At 32.2% G+C, this 23194-nt stretch overlaps 1 protein-coding gene across 1 annotated transcript in view; it reads left to right on the forward strand.

Annotated features, from left to right (window-relative positions):
* Positions 1 to 23194, forward strand: part of pio (piopio) — a 58379-nt gene that overhangs the window by 14299 nt on the left and 20886 nt on the right. Inside the window, exons 2-4 of the mRNA XM_068765675.1 lie at positions 16943 to 17020; positions 20992 to 21145; positions 23032 to 23173. Coding sequence (XP_068621776.1) covers positions 16951 to 17020; positions 20992 to 21145; positions 23032 to 23173 — 366 coding nt within the window. The 5' untranslated portion in view covers positions 16943 to 16950. The remainder of the gene's footprint in view (positions 1 to 16942; positions 17021 to 20991; positions 21146 to 23031; positions 23174 to 23194) is intronic.

Below are 23194 nucleotides of genomic sequence, written 5' to 3' on the forward strand. Positions count from 1 at the left end.
ATGCTGTTTATGTAAAGTATAAATAAATATCATTTCGTCTAAATTAATTTAATAGCACAGCTAAAGTACAGCAGATTGTAATTATGGTTATAATAAATTTGTTTTGTCGCGAATATTTTTTTTAATAGTTACATTATTTTTCAGCGTCCACGTTCCCAGTCTTGCGCTACCTCCAAGCAACGCCTTCCCGCGACTTAGACTATGTCGTCGGTCAACCAATTGGGGGGCCTACCATCTTAGTATTAGGCGAATTAAAAAATAATACTTTATTATTCCAGTTTTTCTAACAACCAATAACAGATTTATGGAGCGGCAACGATACTAAAACGGAAGGTCCCGGCAAAACGATCTTGCTTAGTTACTTAAAAAGAGCTTCATCATCTTCCGTCAATAGAAATTGCACAGGGGCAACTGGTAAGACACTCGTCGCTAGAGAACCATATTAAATACTTTAAAAGGAGCACTATCGACGTTTGACAGCACAAGCTTAGGGCTCTTGAGACCTCGTCATGCCAAGGAGCATGCGCCGAGGCGATCTAAGAGCTCGGCGGCCTCCTAATTCGGCTAAATAGAAGTATGGTGTATGGAAACCAACGCGCTTTACTACCTTTATAAACCTCGAACCCGCGGAATCTCCAAATACTTCTGAGCAGGAGAGTAAGTCCGTTGTTAAAAAAAATTATAAAGTATTTTCATTGTTGCCACGTTAGCTATGGTTTTCAACGTTCTCTACATAGTATTTATGTCATACGATAACAAACACTATTACGTTCGGAGCACGCAAACCGTCACGTTGTACCTTTACCTTTTTACTTGCAAGGTCGCCGCTATACATAACCACCAAATCGACTCGCGAAGTGAAAACGCACACCGAATTACAATTACCTTAAAATACTATTTACGTAGCTAATAACATACAGTTACCATAATAAAGAAGTAATATAACTAGCTGTAGTAGCAACGAGTGAAAATTAAAAGTTTGCGCAAGATACAACCGCTTCACACTGACTGCCAACTGCTATTGTAGCATGGGAAACTTGTGAAACGTAAGGTGTTTTGTAATGGGATAAACTATGCTTTAGATTGATTGATAACTTAGTTTTCAGTTCTTGGAGCTACGTGATAATTCTATGTAGCAGAGAGATCTCCATTTTTTAAATAAATATATCCGGCTCTATCTCAGGAGGAGATATCTGAGCAAGATAGCTGCTTCGTTTTCTACCTTTCTGAACTTTAGCTTTTTTGCATTTTTATCACAGAAAATGCTTTTTCTTATAGTTGGTAATCGTTCTTATACTTTGTAACACTGATTATTTACATTAATCAATTATTAACATAAGTACGCTTCGCGAACTTAGTGGACGCAGAAACTCACTACAGGTGGAATTTCATAAAATACTAGGTCATCATATAATTAGGCAAAAGTGATATTCCTACCGAATTTCAAATCTCTAAGCTTCCATAAAATATTATTAATTTATGTATTAATAACATGGTCAGTATAAATAACACAAGCTTCTGTTTTACTAATGGGTATTCAATTATTCCGTTGCATTGTTTTCTGCAAGATATTATTTGAATAAAGTATAAAATAATTTTGCCAGAAATTATAATCACAATTTTTTTACAAACAATATCAAACATAGGCAGTCAGTTATTACGATGTTTAAGCTCAAAACTCGCGAATATCTTTATGAAATGACAGAAGTAGACTTAATTAGTTTCTTTTTAAGAACTTCAAACGATTATTAAAAACCGTCACGTTTCTAAGGAAAGAGAAACAAGTTTTAAAAACTGCTGTATTACCAGCGGTCACAAGACGGCCTTAGCAGCGCATGCGCATGATTACCGATGTGCATCGCTATTGACCTTGCCGGACCTTACCGTAACGTAATACCAACATAACATGGCGATTAGACAAGCGACATTCTATAGGAAACTGGAATTGTAAGTTTAAAATGCAAATGACGTCACTAGCTGAGAGAGCTATCAGAAATACTTGTGTAAATAAATATTTGCTATGTTTGTACCATGACTTTGTTACTAAATCGTGTACTCGTACGTCTTAACTGATTATTAGGGAGTAATGATTACGTCACCGCCTTAGTACATTGAATCTTCAAGGTTTAATTCCTTTAAGATGGGAACACATATTTGTAAATAACGCAAAAATGTCTTTTAAGCGAAAAAATATTGAGTTTTTTACATAGTTTACTTTTAAGACTATTAAGATAAATCTATGAAAACTAGAATACTTTTTTAACTTTTTATTTTGTGCACTTTTGTATTTTTTAACAACCAATCCGTTGTTTTATACAGATTATTTCTAGACGTCTATTTTAAGAAGGTTTATCAAGTATCACCTAGGGAATGCCTTAACCTAGACATACTGGAGTCTTGTGGTTTTAAATCTATACATATTCTATATCAACTGTCAAGAGAAGCTTGTTTTTATTTCATTACCACTTATTCAAATCTGTAAACTATTCAATTGTAAAAAAAAAGAATAAGATAATATTAACGAATAATTTCCAATTTTTTTTTAATTTCTTCAGACCGTCAAATAAATTGGCCTAATTATGTTAAGTACTTTTTTTAATATGTATCTATAAAGAATTCGGCAAAATACTTAGATAAAACTTTCAATCAACTTGCTTAATTAAAAAAGTTATGTTTTATTTTTAGTTTTATATACGTTTAAATGGCGCGATAACGAAGCTTTGATTTTAAATAAAAGACTTTCCACTATCAAACGTTATTGCTTTATCACAGTCCAACAGAAAAATCTATAAATAAACTTAATATCAAAGTAATCATTTTATTCATTACTATTAAGTTTTATTTTTTGTACATTTCAAGAGTCAAGTAATAATGAGATGCAATTTTAAATTTAATCCTCTATAGTACACTATTTTTGTTAATATTACATCCTTGCAAACCATTTTTTGCTTTTTATTGATATGAAATATTTGACATGGAATGACAGGTGTTTTAATTTTGTCTGTGGTTCGTATGGGAAATTAAAGGTGTAGTTTTTACTGTCACCCTCTCCTTTTTTATATTTTAAGCCGGGACCTTCCTTATGCCTTTAGGAGATATAAAAAATTACTGAATTAGTTGAACCATCCTGGAGTTTTAGGCTTAGCCACACATTAAACGACCTGTATCTGAATCCTTTATTTATATATACAGATTTGCAATGATCTTTGGAAATCTTATGGCTAAAATAAACAATAACTATAAGAGTATATCAATTTAACAAGGCAAACAATTTTCACAAGTATAAACAAATTCAATTCTTATACAATAATCTACCTCTTTAACTGTTTATAAATAAACTCCGTGTTTAAAAATTAAAGTCAAACATTATGTTAATAAATGTAATTATTCAACACGCAATATTGATATTTAAATAGCATGACTTTGATCTACTTATTCTATTTCACCAGATAAATTAAAAATACTAAACTAAAAAATGTCCATGAATATTGAACACTAATACGCTTCACTCATTCAATAACGTAAGAAAACGTGCAACATTATAACGATAAAAGCAATCTATACGTTCACTTCCCCTGTACTAAAACAAATATTACGTAACGATTCACTTGACCATACGAGTTTTTTTCTTAAGGCGCTATACACTGACTGCTATGTAGCATATTGCTTTCTATAGATACATTACAAGCCTTCAATGAAAAATATAACGTCGATGTAGACGTAGAATACATAAGCGAAATGCAGTAACGGGTTCTGAGTTTTTAAAGACATGGCCCGTTAGTCGGGACACGATAAGTTTATATAGATACGTATTTATATTTAAAGTCTATTTAGTAAGGCGGGTGGCTTACAACAGTTCAGATGAACAATAGCCGCAAGAATGACGCAGGCAATATAATATTCGTGTATTCATCTAATGTCTGAATTATAAATAAATTTAATGAAGAACTTCGAAAAAATAAATATTGTTTTAATCGTAACTACAGGGTGTATTTTCTTCTCTACTTATTTATTATGGTTTGACATTGTTTGGCATTATTATAAGTAAAATAACGAAATAATTCTTATTCGACATGGACGCAGACAATCCTTTAATTTACTTTACTATACATTTAATAGAAGTAACCTTGTTATATATCTTTAAGCTCTATTAAATTATTTACACTTTTGTGGGCACTTGTATACGCTTCCACAATATACCCCCTTTGTGATTTCACTAAATAATCACGAAATAAATTTGAAATTAAATTTTGTTTCCATTGCAATGAATTTTTAAAAATATAATGAAATAAGGAAAAAAATATTTAACAATTGTATTCAGGATATTTGTAATAATTTAAAAATGCAATTACCTGGGAGTTCAAGTGGATTCTAGTAATATAGAATAAAGTTCTTCGGTAATTTATTTGTCATGACGGCATTTCTCTGTAAATGATACTAAGCTGTATAAATATATAAGTAAATGAACACTAAAATGTCAATTATTTGTCTATCTGTAATTATGATATTACCATTACTGCTTCACGTGTTAAGTAATAATATATTTAATCTGGCAACAGAAAAGCATAACGAAGCCATTAAAACAAAACTGAAGCGTCAGTTGTATATTAAGAGTAGTCCGTAAACGGAGACCGGTCGCCGAAAACGACCGCAAGATGACTTAACTGAAAAGCTTGTGCAACATAAAACCGCGCGAGTACAGTCAAAGAACAAATGGTTACCTAAATGTAACATATTATTCACATTAAATAATGCCAATGTCGTTTTAGCCTGCTAATGGAAAAATATTTACGGAAGATAGACGGCATCTTCTGGACACATTTGAAATATAAAAAAATGAACTCGCCAACCCTTATGCCAAGCGTGGCGAGATTTGGCATACACCCTTACCATAATAATCTATGGGCAAGCCCTCTGTTTAGAGGTAGTCGTCCTGCGACTGAAATTATAATTATAAAGTAGCTCGAAGATAACGGCCTCTCATACAAAGGAGACGTAAGTAGTTTTTAGAATTGCATAACATTGTACAAAAATGTTTTATTTTATACTATTTCCTATTACTACCACGTTGTAAATAAAATTAATTTAAATTAATGTATAAATTAAATAAATTAACTGCAATCGCACGCATCTGTCGAAAATCTGCGAATCATGTAAATAGTTTTAGACGAGTTTGTGTAAATTAACATTACAAAATGAATCCTTGACATCTGTTCAAAATATTCAAAAATATGCAAGAAATACATATGTATGTCGTGATCAATGCGCTTCCAAATATACGTAGATATGTTTATGCTTAATATTCTTAATATTAATCTGATCAATTATTTTATCATTATTTAGTAATAAATCCAAAAAATTTAATAAATGTATTGCAATAGCTCTCTTAGTTTTCCTCTTCTGAACGAAACGACTGAATGGTGACTAGTTATTATTTTTATAAAATAAAATAACACAGAGAACACTCAACAACTATTTAAAGTTTCCAATCCATAATCGCCTTAAACCATGATATCAAAATTCATTTTACGTTCCATCATCAACAAGATGATTAAATAAAGCAACTGAACACCAGAAAGACAGAAACTTTGTATATACAAATATAGCCCAAAGTAAATTAAAATGCATAAAAAATAACTAATGTAAACAACTGTTTAGAATTTTTAATATAATTTACGTATAATAAGTCCAATCAAAACAATAAAGAAAATGTGTCATTATAGAAATTGTTTTTATAAATAAAAATAAAAACCTGTCAAATTTATTTTATAATCTAGTGTTGAAAAACAAACATGAAAAACAGGTATTTTATTAACTGTATTCTTTAAAAATCATTGACGACAATGTAATATCAGTAATGGAAGAAAGTGAAATTCGGTCACAAATTTGCGCAAGCATCAATCTGATGTATTCAATAATGACTCATTACACTGGGTCAGCTTCATTCTTTTTATTCTCAATTACGTAAGTTATAAGGGCAGCAGTAGCATGCCATTAACATGGTAGTTATGGCAAAACATTACATACATCTTTGTGTCTACTACGCAACTTTCCACATAATTATTCTATAAATATCATTTAAATGTCAAAAGAAGTTTACAAAATTTAACGAATTAAAAATTCAAAGTGCTAATAAACCAATTTTTTTCGTATTACTTATAAAACGATAACGTTTAGGTAACTTGGAACTTAATTTTCATTCTTTTTAATCGTTTCCTCATAAACTACTATTTTTCCAAACTGTCCTATTTCGTGAAAGTTTTAGGTATCCATGCGCGGTTGTGCTACATGCTTTTAAAATACGTCAGTCCAGCGAGTAGGTGATTATGCTCTAAGCTTTTTACCATCCACATTGACGATAACTATTAGCTTAGCTTGTCTTGATTATCTAAACTCCTCTATGATATCTTGAAGTAATTGAATATACTATGCAAGCAAAGGAAATGTCAATTCTTAACGTTCAGCGCCCACACCACTTCACATAATGTCTATTTATTGTCTTGTACAAGACTTAAGCTTCCAGATTTCGCACATGTACTGAAATATTAAGTAGACGTGGGCACGAATTAGTTTCAATTTGTTCTTCTGTGGATCACCCTGTTGCTCCATCCTTTTCACTGTAACTAACTTTAGCCACTTGCGCTTTCCGTATTCTCGAAAATTCATCACATCTATAGTAATTAAAAAAATAAACTGAATTAAACAAATTGATCGACCAATTCGAGGTCATACAGCTTGTTGGTACTGTTTAATATTCCAGCTCGTTCCACAAACATCAGCTTAGTCTTGCAACGACTCATTTGAGGTCCATATTCAGCGCTTACGACCTCTACCCTTTGCATAAGTTCGGCGAGTTGTTTTTCATTAGCACCAATGATAGTTGTATCATTTACAAAGCGTAGGATGTTAATGAAGCGACCGTAACTTTCATTACCCTGACATATTTTCATTTCAACATTTATTGGTCAGCCTGATTACAAACTTGCATCCTTGAGGATGCACATGTCAAGTGGCACGGTCTATCTGTTGTAAAAAACAGTTTTTGTTTAATTTAAAAGGAACATTAAGAACCCGTATTCTGTCTCGTACAGCAGTACAACCTACTTCGAATTACAGAGCTGATTTTCGGAAATAATCAGATTACAATTAACATATAAGAAACTTAAAAGATGAAAGGCGCAGCGTGGGACGTTCACCCAAAAGGTGGAGGTTGGAAGACGATACAGGTCAATTTCAACTAATCCTATTAGAATTTCAGAAAAGGCCTGTGTTTAAAATTGGAAGTCCTATGATGATGATGATAATTGTATTATAAATATTTGATGGAAGATATAAACACCACAAAATGTGCAAAGCTGAACGACATGAGCAAAAAAGACCTGTTATTATAAATGTTATTTCTTAGTTTCCTCTTCACATAAAATTCTTATTTTATATTTTTTATTATTTTAATCCCAAATTATTACAATCTACTTCAGATGAAAACACTATTAAAAGATTCTATAATAATACCATAACAAGATTAAAAATGCAAAAACGTTATTTTTTTCCTTACGGCAATTTTATTTCATTTCGTTGAAATGTTATTCACGCTTTAAGTCTTCGAATCTAAAAAATAACTTATTAAGTCCAAAGATAAATCGACGAGTCGCCGTAAAAATTTGTAACAAAAACTAACGACAAAAAGCACTCAAACTAACAAATTTTAAAATGACTTCCTCAGTTAACACATTAAATTACTGGTTACCCGCGTGTGTCTCGACCCGGAAGTCGAGTCAAGGTCCGCCAAGCGTGACGTCAAGGTAAAGAAGCACCGCCTTCGTGAATTATTGTAATAAGTGCGTGCATTCATAATCACACCGCGTTGTCCAAGTTTAACTACGCCGAATATTTCCTGTAACATTGAAAAAACTGAGAAAAACAGTGTTTAAAGAAAAATCACACGCAAGTGTAATAGCGTATAAAATTATGACAAACTGAAACACGAATATATAAAGAGCTATAGTTGATTAGTTTATTAATATTCAACTTCTTGAGATTAACAAAATAGGAGACATTGTCTTTATCGTAATTTCCAATAAGACCGCTATGTAACGGCCTGCGCACGGCTTTTTGCGACGGCGTTAACCAGGTCATCAATCTATCATCTAGATCCACGCTGCTTTTACTGATCCATGATATCCATTGCATAACCTTAAAGCCGCAGCAGCCATCTGTTCTGCGCGTCATGTGGCCAACCCTCTGCCCCTTCGACTTAACAGTCCGCTGGACTGCATCAGTTATTTTCGTTTATCTACGGATATCCTGATTCCTGATTCGATCTCTTCGAGAAGCAATTGGCCATACTTGAAATTTAAGGCATACAGTCGCAAGTAATTTTACTATTGAGGCTCTTTAGTTAATTATTATAATTATATTAATATTAAATTCATAAATATTAAAGAAGCAAACGTTGTTTTTAAGGAAATATAAATTTCAAAAGACAATTTCTACTATTGTACTATATATAATACTGTATAGAAGTTGTGTTCCCTTTCGATAAATGTGTTTTCGGCTAACAAAATTATTACGACAATGACACGTTACGTCTTAACTCAAGGCCGCTAAGAAAATGAACTGATCTTTGTATTTCCAAACATAGAACAGCATATTATTGGAGATATGATATTACTTTCCATCAGAAAAACGTCAAAGATTTTATCATGTTATTACGTTAACGATACCAATTATGCTGCCTTTATTTATTGCTTTTATGTTAATTGATGTTTTTTTTCTGATTTATTATTCTCTTCCTATATCCTTTAGTCCTTTGAAATGTTGACATTGCTACTATATTATTGACCATAATTTGTTTAAATATTTTCATGTCGTGTTCATGTGTAATAGTATAATAAATAATTTATATTTAATTTTGTTTATTTATATTAAGTTGAAGGATAGGGAATATAATTAACTATATTCAATAGGTGTTACAACTTTTAGCTTTATTTATTTACTGAATTACCTTTTACGCTAGCTGGACCTAAATATTTGATGAGCTGTAAAATATATGTTACGAATAAAAAACAAACCTCAGGCAAAACTCTATGTACTTAACGAAGTGAAAGATAAGTCACCTTCACACCTAAGCAGTCAGCTGCGGCCCGCCTAGATTATGCACAGGTTTTAAGTGAACGGCATACAGTGTTGCGCAATCGCCCAGCGAACAGATAAATCGCTTTCTCTCTCTGAGTGTTCTACTCGTCATAGGGAACATATTTTCATATATTGTAAAGAGCAAAGCGAGCATAATTTGGAGAAAAAATATTCTGATGCTCTATTGTTAGAATATTTCTTGATACCCTAAGTGTTATTTATAATAATTATATAAACTCTTATTGACTTGATTTCTGTAAAGTATTTTTTTGTAATGAAATAACTAGTAAACAATAATAATAATTTTTAATTGACGCATTGTATAAGATGATTTGAATTTTTTATATCAAAATTGTTGTATTTATAATGAATAGTAACTATGCGTCATATTTTGTGTTTGAAAACAATATTTTTATGTCGATATAAAGAAATTTCAAACAGCAAAAAGAAATAAAATTTAGTATTGTTTCTCCGCAAAAAGAGCATCATCAAAAACAGTATACAGGAAAATTTTAGCATTATGTTAATTATTCTATTAAATATTTATGAAGTGGGCCTTCCCTTGTAACTTTCATATCCTTTTTAAAATAAACTTTACTATCCCAGACGTGTTCTGAAAAGTTGTTAAAACATTTGAATTCTAAAATAGAATTTTATTCTAAGCGATTCGGATAATTGCATATTGCAAAGTTACTTCTTTTGGATATGAGAATCATACCATTAAACAATAAACAAGGAAGACATTAATTTCTCTATCTACACAAACTATATATTCTTTTACAAAATCTTTTTCTTCATCCACTATTCAGACGATAGACGCCCCTCCTTCTCTCCCCATCCCAACATAGCTGAGATAGACGGTCCTGCGTTGCCTGCATCCATAGACTTCTCGCTCACTTAACTATGTCAACGGTCTACCTAGTGGGGGCTTACCCACACCACGTCGACTCGTGGTCACCACTTTAGCCTTTACCTTATAATTATATCATACTAATTTGTTTTATATTACTAATGTTCTACCTAAGAATATGATTTAAAATCAAAGAAATGGTATGCATTTATTTTAAATACTAAGCGGCCATGCGGAACTACCGTTTACCTAACGATGTGTGATATATCTTGCCTATTATAATGCAGTGTTATTCATTAATTTCATTGCTCAATGTTTATGCCATGTTTATGCCCAACTATGTTGTTACGCGACTACATAATAAAGTATCATCTAGATTTTTTTCCCTTTAATTCTGTAACACAGATGTACACCTAGCACAGACATCCCAAATTTCGTATTGAAAAAATATTTAATTAAACTATGTTAATAAATCTTTTGAATTATTAAAATGGGAATGGTTTTTTCTCTTTACTGATTTTGTCCTCTCAAATAAAATATTCATTGCCTTTCTTTCTAATGCAAAACTACCTATAGATTATTATTGTTTAGTTAACCACTTCTTGTTTTTTATATGTACATTAATGTATGTAACGTATATATAATCTTGAAACACGAATGTAATAAAATTATGTAAGTCCCAATAAAATTCTTTTTCTCGGGAATATTTTAACTTTACATTGTGTGCTTATCTTCTTGTAAAGGAAATGGTAATATTTAAATTAATTTTTTACATACATTCACATTTAGATCAGGAAGCCAATTGAAAGAAAGAAAGAAGTGTATTGCATCACCGTTTCGCAATACCAATTTACACAAAAGACGGATGCAAACATGAATTTTTTGTATAATGTCAAATGAGGATTTCCAATATCATATTTCAAAAGTTTAATACCAAGCTATTTCGTATATAATGCCACGTTTAAAAGACACTGAAGCCAGTTATTTCATGATAATTTAAGAAGTACTTAATATTCCTCACGCCCACAAATAAAAAGAATCAATAATTTCTTACTTCTTATCCAGTATAACACAAACGTTGACCACATGCACTAGTCCTAGATAAATTCGGCGCTGTTGAACCGTAATAAATATCTAGTTCTTATCATAGAAAACCCAAACGAGTATTGTTTGGAATTGCGTGCGATCAAATTGAAGTGGAGCCGTTATTTTGGTTATCTAAAAAGTAAGTTTTTTTCAAAAAAATGTCATAAAGGTTTAGGTATAGGTTTTTAATTTTATATAGGAGGCACCTTGCTACATGTTTCTTCGATCAATACAGGCATTTCTATATCTTATATTTATATCTGAATATGATGATTATTTTCATCGAAACATATGTAATTTTCTAAGAAATATTTCAATTGAAATATAAAGGTACTTTATAATATTAGCAACAGTCGCCTTCTTATTCATTTTTGAATGGAATCGATATACTAAACACCTTTCGAATAACAGTTCAAGCCGAAATCCCTTCTTAGAAGCCTTTGCATAATTAACGAAACGACATATGAGCACAACGGCCTCCAAATCGGGCGATACGATAAGTCAGGGTCTGCGTTGAGCGTCCAGAGGCCTTTAGACCTTATTATAGTAACCGAGCTTAGTTACTATAATGAGGGCTAAACTAAACGTTATCTATATCCTGGCATATCAATTTCCAAGCAACCTGTATATAGTAATCACTTTGAAACATGTCATATTAATCTATTATTTCTATTGGAATGCAACTGGCCATTGACTTTTAGCAGTATGAAGTCTGCAGGGACAGAGTGCAAACAAAAATTAATTTTAATATGCAGCATTCCGATTTCGTACCATCTTTTTCTTAGTATTTTATCATTGTGATCTTTATTATTTTAGAAACCATTAATTATTAGAGGTACGTAAGTACTCGTATACATCCTGCATATTAATTAATAGCATAAGCTATACATTTATCCTTTTAAAGCTTTTATACTTACCTTGGAGCAGTCAGTCAGTTTGTGTAAAAGATATATTCATTGCATAAAAGAGCTTGATTAATGTTGTAGAGAGGAATATTTAGTGGCATTTACAAGTCGCTTCAACCACCGTTACTCTGAGAAGCTGACATCCGCAGTTCCACAGTTTTCACAGTTTGAAAATACTATGGTTAAGAATTATTTATCGAGAAATTTTTCTTCTAATATAGCTGAAGGTAGTGTCAGATTTTATTTGATAAAGAAAATATGTAATTTAAAAATTTATGATCCGTTTGTACAGCTGTTGTCGATTCTTCAACTGTAGAGACGCGATGTAAGTGGGGCGCACTTGCTGCACGCGTTCAATCTAAACATTGCATCATTAAACTAACTCCGTTTTGACATATCGCAACAAGAATCCGATCCGGTTGTACCCTGCACTTGTTCATATACGTTACAATTTAGTAGGTTACATTCGTACTGACGTTTATCCATTTATATTAAACTATTACTTCTTAATCTAATTACTTTACCTAAAAAATCTGCTTTCCTAATGAGACAAACCATTTTGCTAATCGCATGATATTTTGCTAATGCAATATCTACACTTAAAGAATTTTCCCACGCAGTAATAACTCAATGTAAAGTAAATTAATATAACTAGTATTAATAAATAATGAACACTAAAATACACATATTTAAAAGAAGAACTGTGTTTCGTAAACAAATTATTACGTTACGAATAAAATAATTAGTGTATTACAACATAACCTAACAAATTAAAGTATAATAACAGGTTGTCAAATATCTCCCTTCCGCTTTTTTGCTCTTTATTCAATGCTTTATAAAAAGTGTTACAGTGATCGGATTTAGTTCAAATATGCGCCGTTTTGTTCGATAATCTGTTTCCATCTAGACGGCAACTTCATAATACCTCCCTCGTAGAAGCCCCCCTCCTTATTTGCGAAGAACTCGGACAGCCACTTTTCACAAACCTCTTTTGAGTTCAACTTTACACCACCAAGGGCGTTCGACATGGACAGGAACAGGTGGTAATCACTTGGCGCTATGTCCGGGCTATATGGTGGATGTGATGAAACCTCCCATCCGAGCTCCCGTAGCTTCTGACGAGTCATCAACGAAGTGTGTGGTCTGGCGTTGTCCTGGTGGAACACTACCCTTCCTGTTGGCCAATTCTGGACGCTTCTGGTCGATCGCCTGCTTCAAGCGGTCCAGTTGTTCGCAGTAGATGGTAGAATTAAGCGTCTGGCCATATGGGAGCAGCTCATAGTGGATGATTCCCTTCCAATCCCTCTAAACACACAGCAAAACCTTCCTGGCCGTCAATCCCGGCTTGGCCACTGTTTGGGACGATTCACCGGCCTTCGACCACGACCGTTTTCGCTTGATATTGTCGTATGTGATCCATTTTTCATCGCCAGTCACCATCCGCTTCAAGAATGGGTCGAGTTCGTTCCGTTTCAGCAGCATATCGCAGGCGTTGATTCGGTCCAGAAGGTTTTTTTGCGTCAAATCATGCGGCACCCAAACATCCAGCTTTTTTTGTATCCAGCCTTCTGCAGATGGTTTAAAATGGTTTGGTGACTAACTCCTGGGCGATGTCACGAGATGCCACATGCCGGTCTAACTCGATGTAGTCCATGATTTGATCGGTATTTGTCGTCACAGGTCTTCCGCCGGCTGGCTTATCCATGGTGTCATTTTCGCCGGCTCTGAATCGTCGAAACCATTCCTCCGCGGTTCGAAGTGATAGAGTACCATCCCCCAAAACACCATTAATCTCACGGAACGTTTCTCTAGCGGATTTGCCTTTAACGAAGGAAAACTTTAAAATAGCGCGAATTTCGGCGTTAGTGAACTCCATGTTTACACGTCTATACCTGTTGAACGCAATATCCAAACTAATCATGCATAGCGTCGTTTTGTAGGTTATGTCAAGACCTTTCAAATTATGTATAGTATTGCCAGATACGAGCTCTGTAGCGCTTTGTACATAGCCGCGAAATTCAAAAGACAAAAAGGCGGAAGGGAGATATTTGACAACCTATTACTTTATGTAATATTATACAGATATATGGCATAACTCAAAAGGTCCAAGTTGAAATCGTTTGCTACAAATTTAAGTAATCTAAACCCTATACAGGTTATCAAATAATATTTTTACGGTGTATATACCTTAAAAATTATTTTATTATCGTCATCAGTTCCATCACAACTAAAGGTGATGACGTCCTGAGCAATCATACTGTTACATAAGATTAAAAACCTGTAAAAATCATTGCACTATTACTAGCACACTTATTATCAAGTGCACAAAATCTTTGGAGTCACTTTATAGTACAAAAAAGTGATAATGACTTCCTTTTCATCTACTTTGAAAAATAAAATGTTTATGTGGTTACATTTTTCTTATAATAAAATGTAATGGTTTAGTTTTAGATCGACCGTTCGCTTATTAGTCAATACTTGTTTTTATAAAAAATGTACGAGTATTGTGATACGATAAATCACTCAAAAATATTGCTATTAAGCAAAGCTCATCTTCATAACGTACTAGGCTATTTTTACAGAAACTCAAATTCCTAATACCTTCACGAGCATAACTTCATTTTAAAAGTACTTGTAATCTTTTATCATTCTGACAATAATATTTGTAGACATTAATGAAAAAAATATTATTACATAAACAACCGATGTGCACATAACGAAAAATTAATTATGTTCAACTGTAATTTTACGACGTCCACTAACAAGGTGGTCAGAGGATCTTGTTAAGGTAGTCGAAAAACGCCAGTTGTATGCCATTTCCAACCGGTCCTTATAATAATCAATTGGACAAGCCTATGTCCATCAATGGACAAAGGCTAGTCCCATTTTGTTTTTTTTTTTCATCTTCTACTGAAATGAACATTATGATTTTATTGTGAAATATTGTCATCTATTTTTAAATCGTAAAGTTGTAGATTAAATAGTTATACAAAATAGGACTGTAATACTACAAAACACTGCTGGCCGATATAACCGTGGTTATAAGAGAAGGCCGGACACGTTCAGTGGGACGTAGGTCTCGTATTACGTATCGTTATTGCAATCAGCATTAGGTCACGCCTCATAGGTCAGGAGGCTGCCGTTCTACGAAAGAATTTAATTCAACCAAGATAAACATCAACATCTGTTTTTAGTGGTACATGGTCGTGCTTCGAGTTAAGGACAAGTATACGGTCTACCCTATCCCTCTAACTCTCTTGTGTAAATCTATTATTTGTGGAATAAAAGTAAAATATTTTGATAGATAGAAAAGTTCTTGTTCCTTCACAAATATATTTTAATAAAACCCCATACATTTCCAATAAGACTGGTTGGAAGCGGTCTGCATTCAACTTTTCCGAGTACGCTAACAATGTTTGCGCACCTTGTGGATGGGCGTCCCACGCTGCGCTTGCTTGTCTATTGTCTGCTTCAGAACCTTAAGGCTTCAGCAATCATCTGTTCTGCACGCTATGTAACCTCCCCACTGCTATTTCAACCTTCTTTATGGCTAAATGTAAAACAATTAATTCTGCAATGTACTTCGCATGCAATAAAGTAAACGGCAAAATATGTATATACATAATGTTTTTAGATTAAATTTCACTAAGCATTTTCTACTAAGTAGTTTCACTAAGTATAAATGGAATATTTTTTCTGATTACGACTAATATTTAATTTATCAATACTATATAAGAGTTGATGAAATCATATTTTACTACCATGGTAATAATCAAATTTTAGACTCGACTGCGACGCTTTCTGCACAAAACATAATCTACATTATACTGAAAATTGAAATTTGACACGAGAAACATAAACGTACAAAACCCCAAGGGTATTCTTCCGACTTCTATTATAATACTAGAGGATTTTTTTCGTATATTGCGGTAGTATAGACGGCGCTAGTCTTGTACCTCGATTTAGATTACATCTCCACCCTTTATACTAAAGTACAGCATTACTTCACTAGCCACTATACGGCATTACTTCACTAGCCACCGAGCGCCCATAAGATACGTGCAATGTAGGCCTTTACATAGAGGTATCCTACTACTACTGAGTTTTGCTATTATATTTATTTATACCTCTGCAAAGCCTTCGTCTGAAACTACAACTCCTTTTTTGTCTTGTGAGAAAATCCCACACAGGATACCCGTATTCTTACCCGTTAAAACTTTATAGTCTTCTTTAACACCCTATGTTAAAATTGCAGGAAATCCTTAGCATACTACCATAGTTTTCGGAAGGTTATACTAGCGCTTAATAACCTCTCGTTCTGCACCACCACAACAATAACTATACTCTACCGTTTACCATACTTTACCATTTCATTTGACAATTTTTTTTTTGGCCGCCAAACTGTAATATACATGAAGATTGGAGATTTAACAACGATAAGAAGTTTGAAATTGATACAGCGTTAGGGTTAAATTACACTTACCATCATACGAAATAATTCCTCTGATTACCATTAGTTAACTTCAAAATGTGGTCACAAAATATAATTGACTCATCCAAAACCTGTTGGAAATTTTAAGTAATTAATACATCAAATGTACGGAGCATCTTTATAAAAAGCTAATTAAAAATTAAAAATACTACCATAATTTTGTTCAATTTATTTAAATGAATATGTTTTGATTGATCGAATTACCACCAATGGATTTTTATAAGGCTAACTTGATTATAGAATTTACAATAAAAATCCTCGAACTCTTGCGAATTTAAAAGAAAATTTTTGTCGGATCTCTATTGTATATAGTCGAAAAACTTCTTTAAAAAATACCCGCATTTTTATCCATTCATTCAATGCTTTTAATAAAACTATATGACAAATATAACATTTTTAGTTTAATTTAAATCAGCCACCAGACACTGTAGGTTTTATAAACTTAAAATACTCATACGTTTTCAATTGTTACAGACTGAAACATGTGGAGCATTCTGTTAGCAGTGGCGCTGGCGTCAACCGCACGTTCTAAACAAATTCCGACCACCACTGGTAAGACATAAAATCTCGATGTAACTTCTATTGTAACTGAAATGATATTTTAAATATATAATGATAAATAAAATTTTATTATTACATGTAGCAAGAAATAGACTAAAGTATTCGTGACACTGAAAGTTTTTAGAACTAGAGAGCATTTTAAAAATATTTCTTTATAATGTTAGTGACATCTCTTAACGATAACAGAAACTAAATCGAAGTTGTGCGACATACGGTGAAAATTTGAGGATGTTGAAGCAATTGTATGAGCTAAATGCAAAGTATTTTACCTCATATTTTGTCCAATGCTCAAGGCGATTTCAGAAGGAATTTTTGCTATAAAATAGATTTTCGTCTTACGAAAATTGAATCCATTGTTTCGATCTTGAAACGTAAGGACAATTTTAAGGGTGCATGTGTTTCTTTTATAAAGATCGCCTATAAAATTAAGAGAGGAAGGAGTGTAGGGAAACAAAGGATCGATTATTAGTATTTATCCACCGAAAAAAGAGAGGACCCCGGGATATCAAAGAAACAATTTAGAAGAATATAAATTAAAAAATTCATAGTTTGATAATTTCATAATTTTGTATCCTAAAATCTTTTGATGTCACTAGTAATTTTATTAAAAGTATATATTAATTCATTTTCTCGACTTTTTGGTTACAGTGGAATACAATCACCTTATAAATACAATCGTCTTTCGCTATCGCAAAGCCTTTGTGAACTGGATTTTGTAGACTCGTTTTTGCGTTACCCGGGCACATTAAAAGTACTGCTACATTGTCGCAATATTCCGATGGTCGTTTTAGTGGACAGTGGCAGCGGGGACGGCCGGGGTCGACGACTTCGCCCCCTCCCTTCCACTACAGTCCCGCGTCGCACTGCTCACGCGCATCCTTAAAGCAAGACTGGCACAAGTTTGCTTACAAATTGTCGGTATAATGCGATGATATTTTATGGTTGTGTACTATTCTGGCATTTCAAGAATGCAGTAATTTTGAATTTTAAATACAAATCAGACGTTGCTATATTATGTGTATAAAATATATTCAAATCCAATAATATAAATGGAATGTAAATAAAACATAGTGTAAAGCTATGCTATTTTTATCATGAAGTTTTAATATGTTCATCAAACATTGCCTTAATTTTTACTTAAAGCACCTATAATACATTTTGTTTTAAGTACTAATTAAGCATAATTTAATTATAGCTTCATCGTAATAAACTGCCAGACTTTTAAAACAAAAGTAATGAAAATTAGTTAATAGTGAACAATCAATAATATTTGTGAAATTACATTACGTTGCAAAAATTTTATTTACAAGGCAAGCAAGCGAGATTTTATTGAGAATTTAAATTTTAAATAAATAATAAAATCTTGTCCCAATATATGTACCTTGGGAATTTTTATGAGCCTTGCGAATTCTCAATTGAAAGTTAATTGAAGTAAACATAATTGTAGATGTTATTTTTTATCAACTTGCGCTTTCTACGTAATTAATAACAGCTCGCGTTTTAGTAACATCGTAGTTTGTTATGCTATCTGATTAAATAGTTCCTTTCCCACTTGCATTGGTTCTTTTATTAGATAATTATACTTTCGACGGTTTTTGTTGCATCCGTTTGATCGATCATAAATACTGTAAGTATTACACGAATACGGAACCGAAACCATCTTGACTGCTTAATTACAAACACATATTATGTACTTACGAAAATATAATCACGCGATTACAATAACAAACGCACAATCAAGATTCATAAATTTTTGATTATTCACCGGTCCTATCTCTTAATTAAATCTTATGAGGTAAATATTATCATAATTCAAAGTAATTACGTTTCTATTGTGAAGAAACATAATATTCAAACCTGTGTATTATATCTGTATTATATATGTTGTATATTTATTTCTTGTACACGAAAATTCAAGGCAAAGCAACGAGTCGTTGTCATACAATTATGACAACTTGGCAAATAACTATTAAGTTCATCCATATATAACTAATTTTCATTTATATACTGACTCACCACAATATCTTAGGAATAAGAAGACTAGAAATAAGAGACTAAAAATTCCATAGGTATATTTCTTTCTCCGACTAGAGATGAGTTAATAAATGCAGAAATGGGGAATAGCTAGTAATAAATATTTTTCAAGCCTACTCTGCGTGTTTAAATATGACAATTTTAGTTTAGTTTAATATAAAAAAGAGTTTAGTATAAAAATAAATTTTCACAAGACAACTTATTTCAATTGAGCACGTAATAAAATTTGCAACGAAGTGGATTAATAAAATAACTAAGGCTCTCGCTAGCAACCTTGCCTCTATTCCTACGCGCAAATAATGCTTATTTATTAGTTTGATTAATTCAACTTACATATAAAGTTTAATATATATTTTACTTTATGTTTCGTTCGTTTGATTTAATTTTTTACCGCATTTATAGCACCACTAAGCTTCTTTCTTTCTCCTTTCTTTTTTTTAGAATACCTTCGAAATTTTTATGTTTTTATAATAATATTTTTTTATAATAATTATTAAAACGGTTATTAATTTTTTTTATTAAAGTGTTAGTTACGTATTACGTAACGACAGTTATGAAAGAGTAATCTCAAGACGTGACGATGCTTCCTTTCTTATTAAATAACGATGTTATATGAGACAGTTTAACGATAATCATCGGTTGAATAATGATTACTAGCACCGAAGATCACTGGTTATGTAGTGACAGACATCCAATAAGTGTATGCTTGAAAAGCGTTTCTTGCTACATAGATCTTTATTTAAAATCCTAAAATTTGTGTAAAATGTAAAAGGAATACATTTAAATCTTAATGTAAAATATATTTCTGAAACGTGCTTAATAGTTTAATGAAATTTAGTAATTAAACACGTCATTTTATTAATTTGCAAGGACTTGCTTGTCAACGGCCTTATTGATTATTCTTTTGGCACTGATGCATTCTATTACAACGACAGAGTATTTGAATTAGCTGCATTGTTACATGGTCGATTTATCATTATGATGTAACCCGGAAACAAAACTTAAGTAATTAGTAGTTCTAAATACCAATGTACTAATTACATCTTCTCGCCTTACTTTGACACAAATACACATATTTAGCGTAGAAGGTACGTAAATATTAAAATATCAATCGATTAAAGTAATTTAAATTATTATTTAATGTAAGCAAACTTCGCAAGTATCTTTTTAAATATAAGTGGTCTATTATTGAACAGGTCAAGATGAAAGAATTCAACTTCGGCGTTTAGCTCCCTTATAACTGTGCTGAAAAACTTATTTTATCTGTAATTTAATGTATTTTGATAAATAAATAAAAACATGAGTCGTCTGGCGGTCTCAGTTGGAACGTGTTAATTATTTTTTTCTAACAAAGATTTAGAACAAATACAAGATAATATGGTAATATTAATAACTAAATAACTCATTATAAAGGTAGTATAGGTTTTATTTGTTCTTCACAAAACTACAACAATTAATCGTAAGTTTTTCTAATCGAACTGTCATTTAGTTTTCTGCATCATGCAAATTCGCTGCACATACTAGGCCAGTTCCAGGATATTGAGCGCCCATGACAATACAAAATTTCTGCAGATTAAAAAAAATAGTAAAAGGGAGTAAACCAGATTTAAACAAATAAAAACTATGTAAAATATTTATTTATTTAAAAAATAATGCAAATGTTATTTACTTACAAGTGATGGAACATATGGAATAGCATAACGAACGGATTTGAAAACTAACTTATGCTTTTCCTTTTGTATACCTATAACTAAATTTTTTGTAACAGTATTTGTCAAAAATTAAAATAATAATATTTTTTATAACGGATAGCTTGCCTTATTTATCTGGCGCTGTATACTTGTGTGTATACGAACAAGTGACTAAACCATGCATATTTATAGGTTATTGTACAACACGGGTATACATCACGATGTTCTTGTCAACAGAATTGGTAACGACGTCAGTGGCGACGGCCACAGAGCTGGCCACGACTCCATGGCCCGGAGCCCTGGCGCCACTCGACACGCTCACCGTCGCGTGCGAGCGGGACAACATGCACGTCACTATCTCTCTCGCGAACACGCAGCCTTATGGGAACAGGTATTTGGCGCTTTTCTTCCTTTTCTGTCTGGATGACTGCAACGAAGATATGTCAAGTTTATTTTTAAATGAACCTTAAAATAAGCTCATGTTTTAAATTTCGAACTGAAGAATCTTAAACTTCTTTCTCATAATAATTATTACATTTTGGAAGATAAATACAAATTTTGATATCTCAATACATATAAGTATTACTAACTCTATTAGTTTTACTTGAATTTAAATTGGTTCGAAAGAATTTTTTTTTTATTTTTTTTAACACAGTTTTTGCAAAAACATTTCAAAAGAAAAAAATAATGCCTGCAGGTGGACTTTTTAATTATATCATATTAATTCGATTGCACACATGAAAATTTAAATTTTTTTTTACGTTAACATATTCAGCTTTAAATTTTCATGATTATTTCCCTTTTAAAGACAGGAGTAGTTCCTTTAACTTACGAAACGATCTTTATTCTTGTTTTTACAGACATCTTCAGGATGTTACAAAACAGTAGAAAGTGTAAATATTACGTATGATCAATCCATATACATTCTTTCAATGACTCAATACTGCTGTTTTAAAATGTCAAGAAAAATTATAACTATTATAGCATATGCATAAAACTTGGGAATATTTTTCGTCTTTTTTTAAAAATTACTCAATATTTCAGCTATTAAAGTTTATGTTATGTAGTCTGAAGGGAGTAAGGCATTAAATCAAAGGGTAATAATTTTAGTACCGATACCAAAAATTGTTCTTACATAGGATGTACATTCTACATTTCGAATTCTTTTAGATTACATGAATAATCTTTCCTTAACATCTGTCATGTTCTCTTCTACAACCACGTCATGTCGTTCTACTCTTGAATTAAGGTTTTTTTCTCATTATGTTGGTTTAATCCACTCGTCATCTTCATTAAACAAATGACTGGTGGACCCTTTGGCAAGAAATGCTCCGAAATAAAAGATAAAAACTAAATATTAGGGAGACCGAAAGTAATGTCGTTTCTGTCGACATATTTTACTGAAAAACCGATTGATTTTTACCGCTCCGGCATTGAAAATTTACTAGGCAAAAGGTTTTTTAAGATTTAAAGATTGTTAATTAAAAATAAAAATTTGGTGAAAATGTAGTCGTGTGAATAAGTTATTCAACGTGTAATAACGTGTATTAATGAAAAAAGGTATGGGGGCGGTCTTTTCTCAAGGTAATTTCTTAGAGACAACCATAGCATAGAAATTGGAGTAAGACTAGTAGCGGGTAGTCAACGTGTATACTTATACGTACACACATACATTTATAAAAATATATTTACTAACGTATACATACATACATTAATACAAATATTGAAAACGAATAATATTTTTTTTTCATTTAAACTGTTCTTAAAAGTTAAGAAACCTAAGCTTGATTTAGTAATCAACGTTCAAATATATTTTCAAGCTTATTTACGATTAGGCTTCAGTCTTTTGAGACTTGAGTTATATATAATATATAACTCAAATGACCCGGGTTCATGTCTATAAACGCATAATAACATATTCAATTCTTTTACGTTCTCATTGCTAGTGTATTGATTTCTATTTGGTTTTGTTATTTTATTATGTTCATTTTACATCTTCCCCATAAAAATACTGGCACTGATTTATTGCACTTACTATTGTAACGATTATTTTGTCAAGGATCTTTTTTTCCTTTAGTCTACGCATACCTATATACTAGTTAAAGGTACATGGAGACTTTTTATTAGCCTTACGAAATGTTTTAATATTTGCAGAATAGCCAATTGTAAGCGCGGTTAATTTCTTAATAAAAGAACATCTTTCTTTGCATGTAACACCTATGCAACTTCTAGCATACAGATTAAGCAGAAATTTATTGATACCGTTGTCTGGTACAGCATTTACGACACCTTCAACGGGATCGTGTACCCGGCCGGGCTGGGGAGTAACTCGTCGTGCCTGCGCGAGTACGTGTCGGCGCAAGGCGACCTGCAGTACACGCTGCCCCTCAAAGGTTGCAACACCATGTCCACGGACGACGTAAGTAGCTTTACACATCAA

This window comes from Battus philenor, unplaced genomic scaffold (genome assembly GCF_028537555.1).
Source record: "Battus philenor isolate CCGP_79_NKW_IND1 unplaced genomic scaffold, ilBatPhil1.0.hap1 SCAF_20, whole genome shotgun sequence".
In the NCBI taxonomy this organism is placed as follows: Eukaryota; Metazoa; Arthropoda; class Insecta; order Lepidoptera; family Papilionidae; genus Battus; species Battus philenor.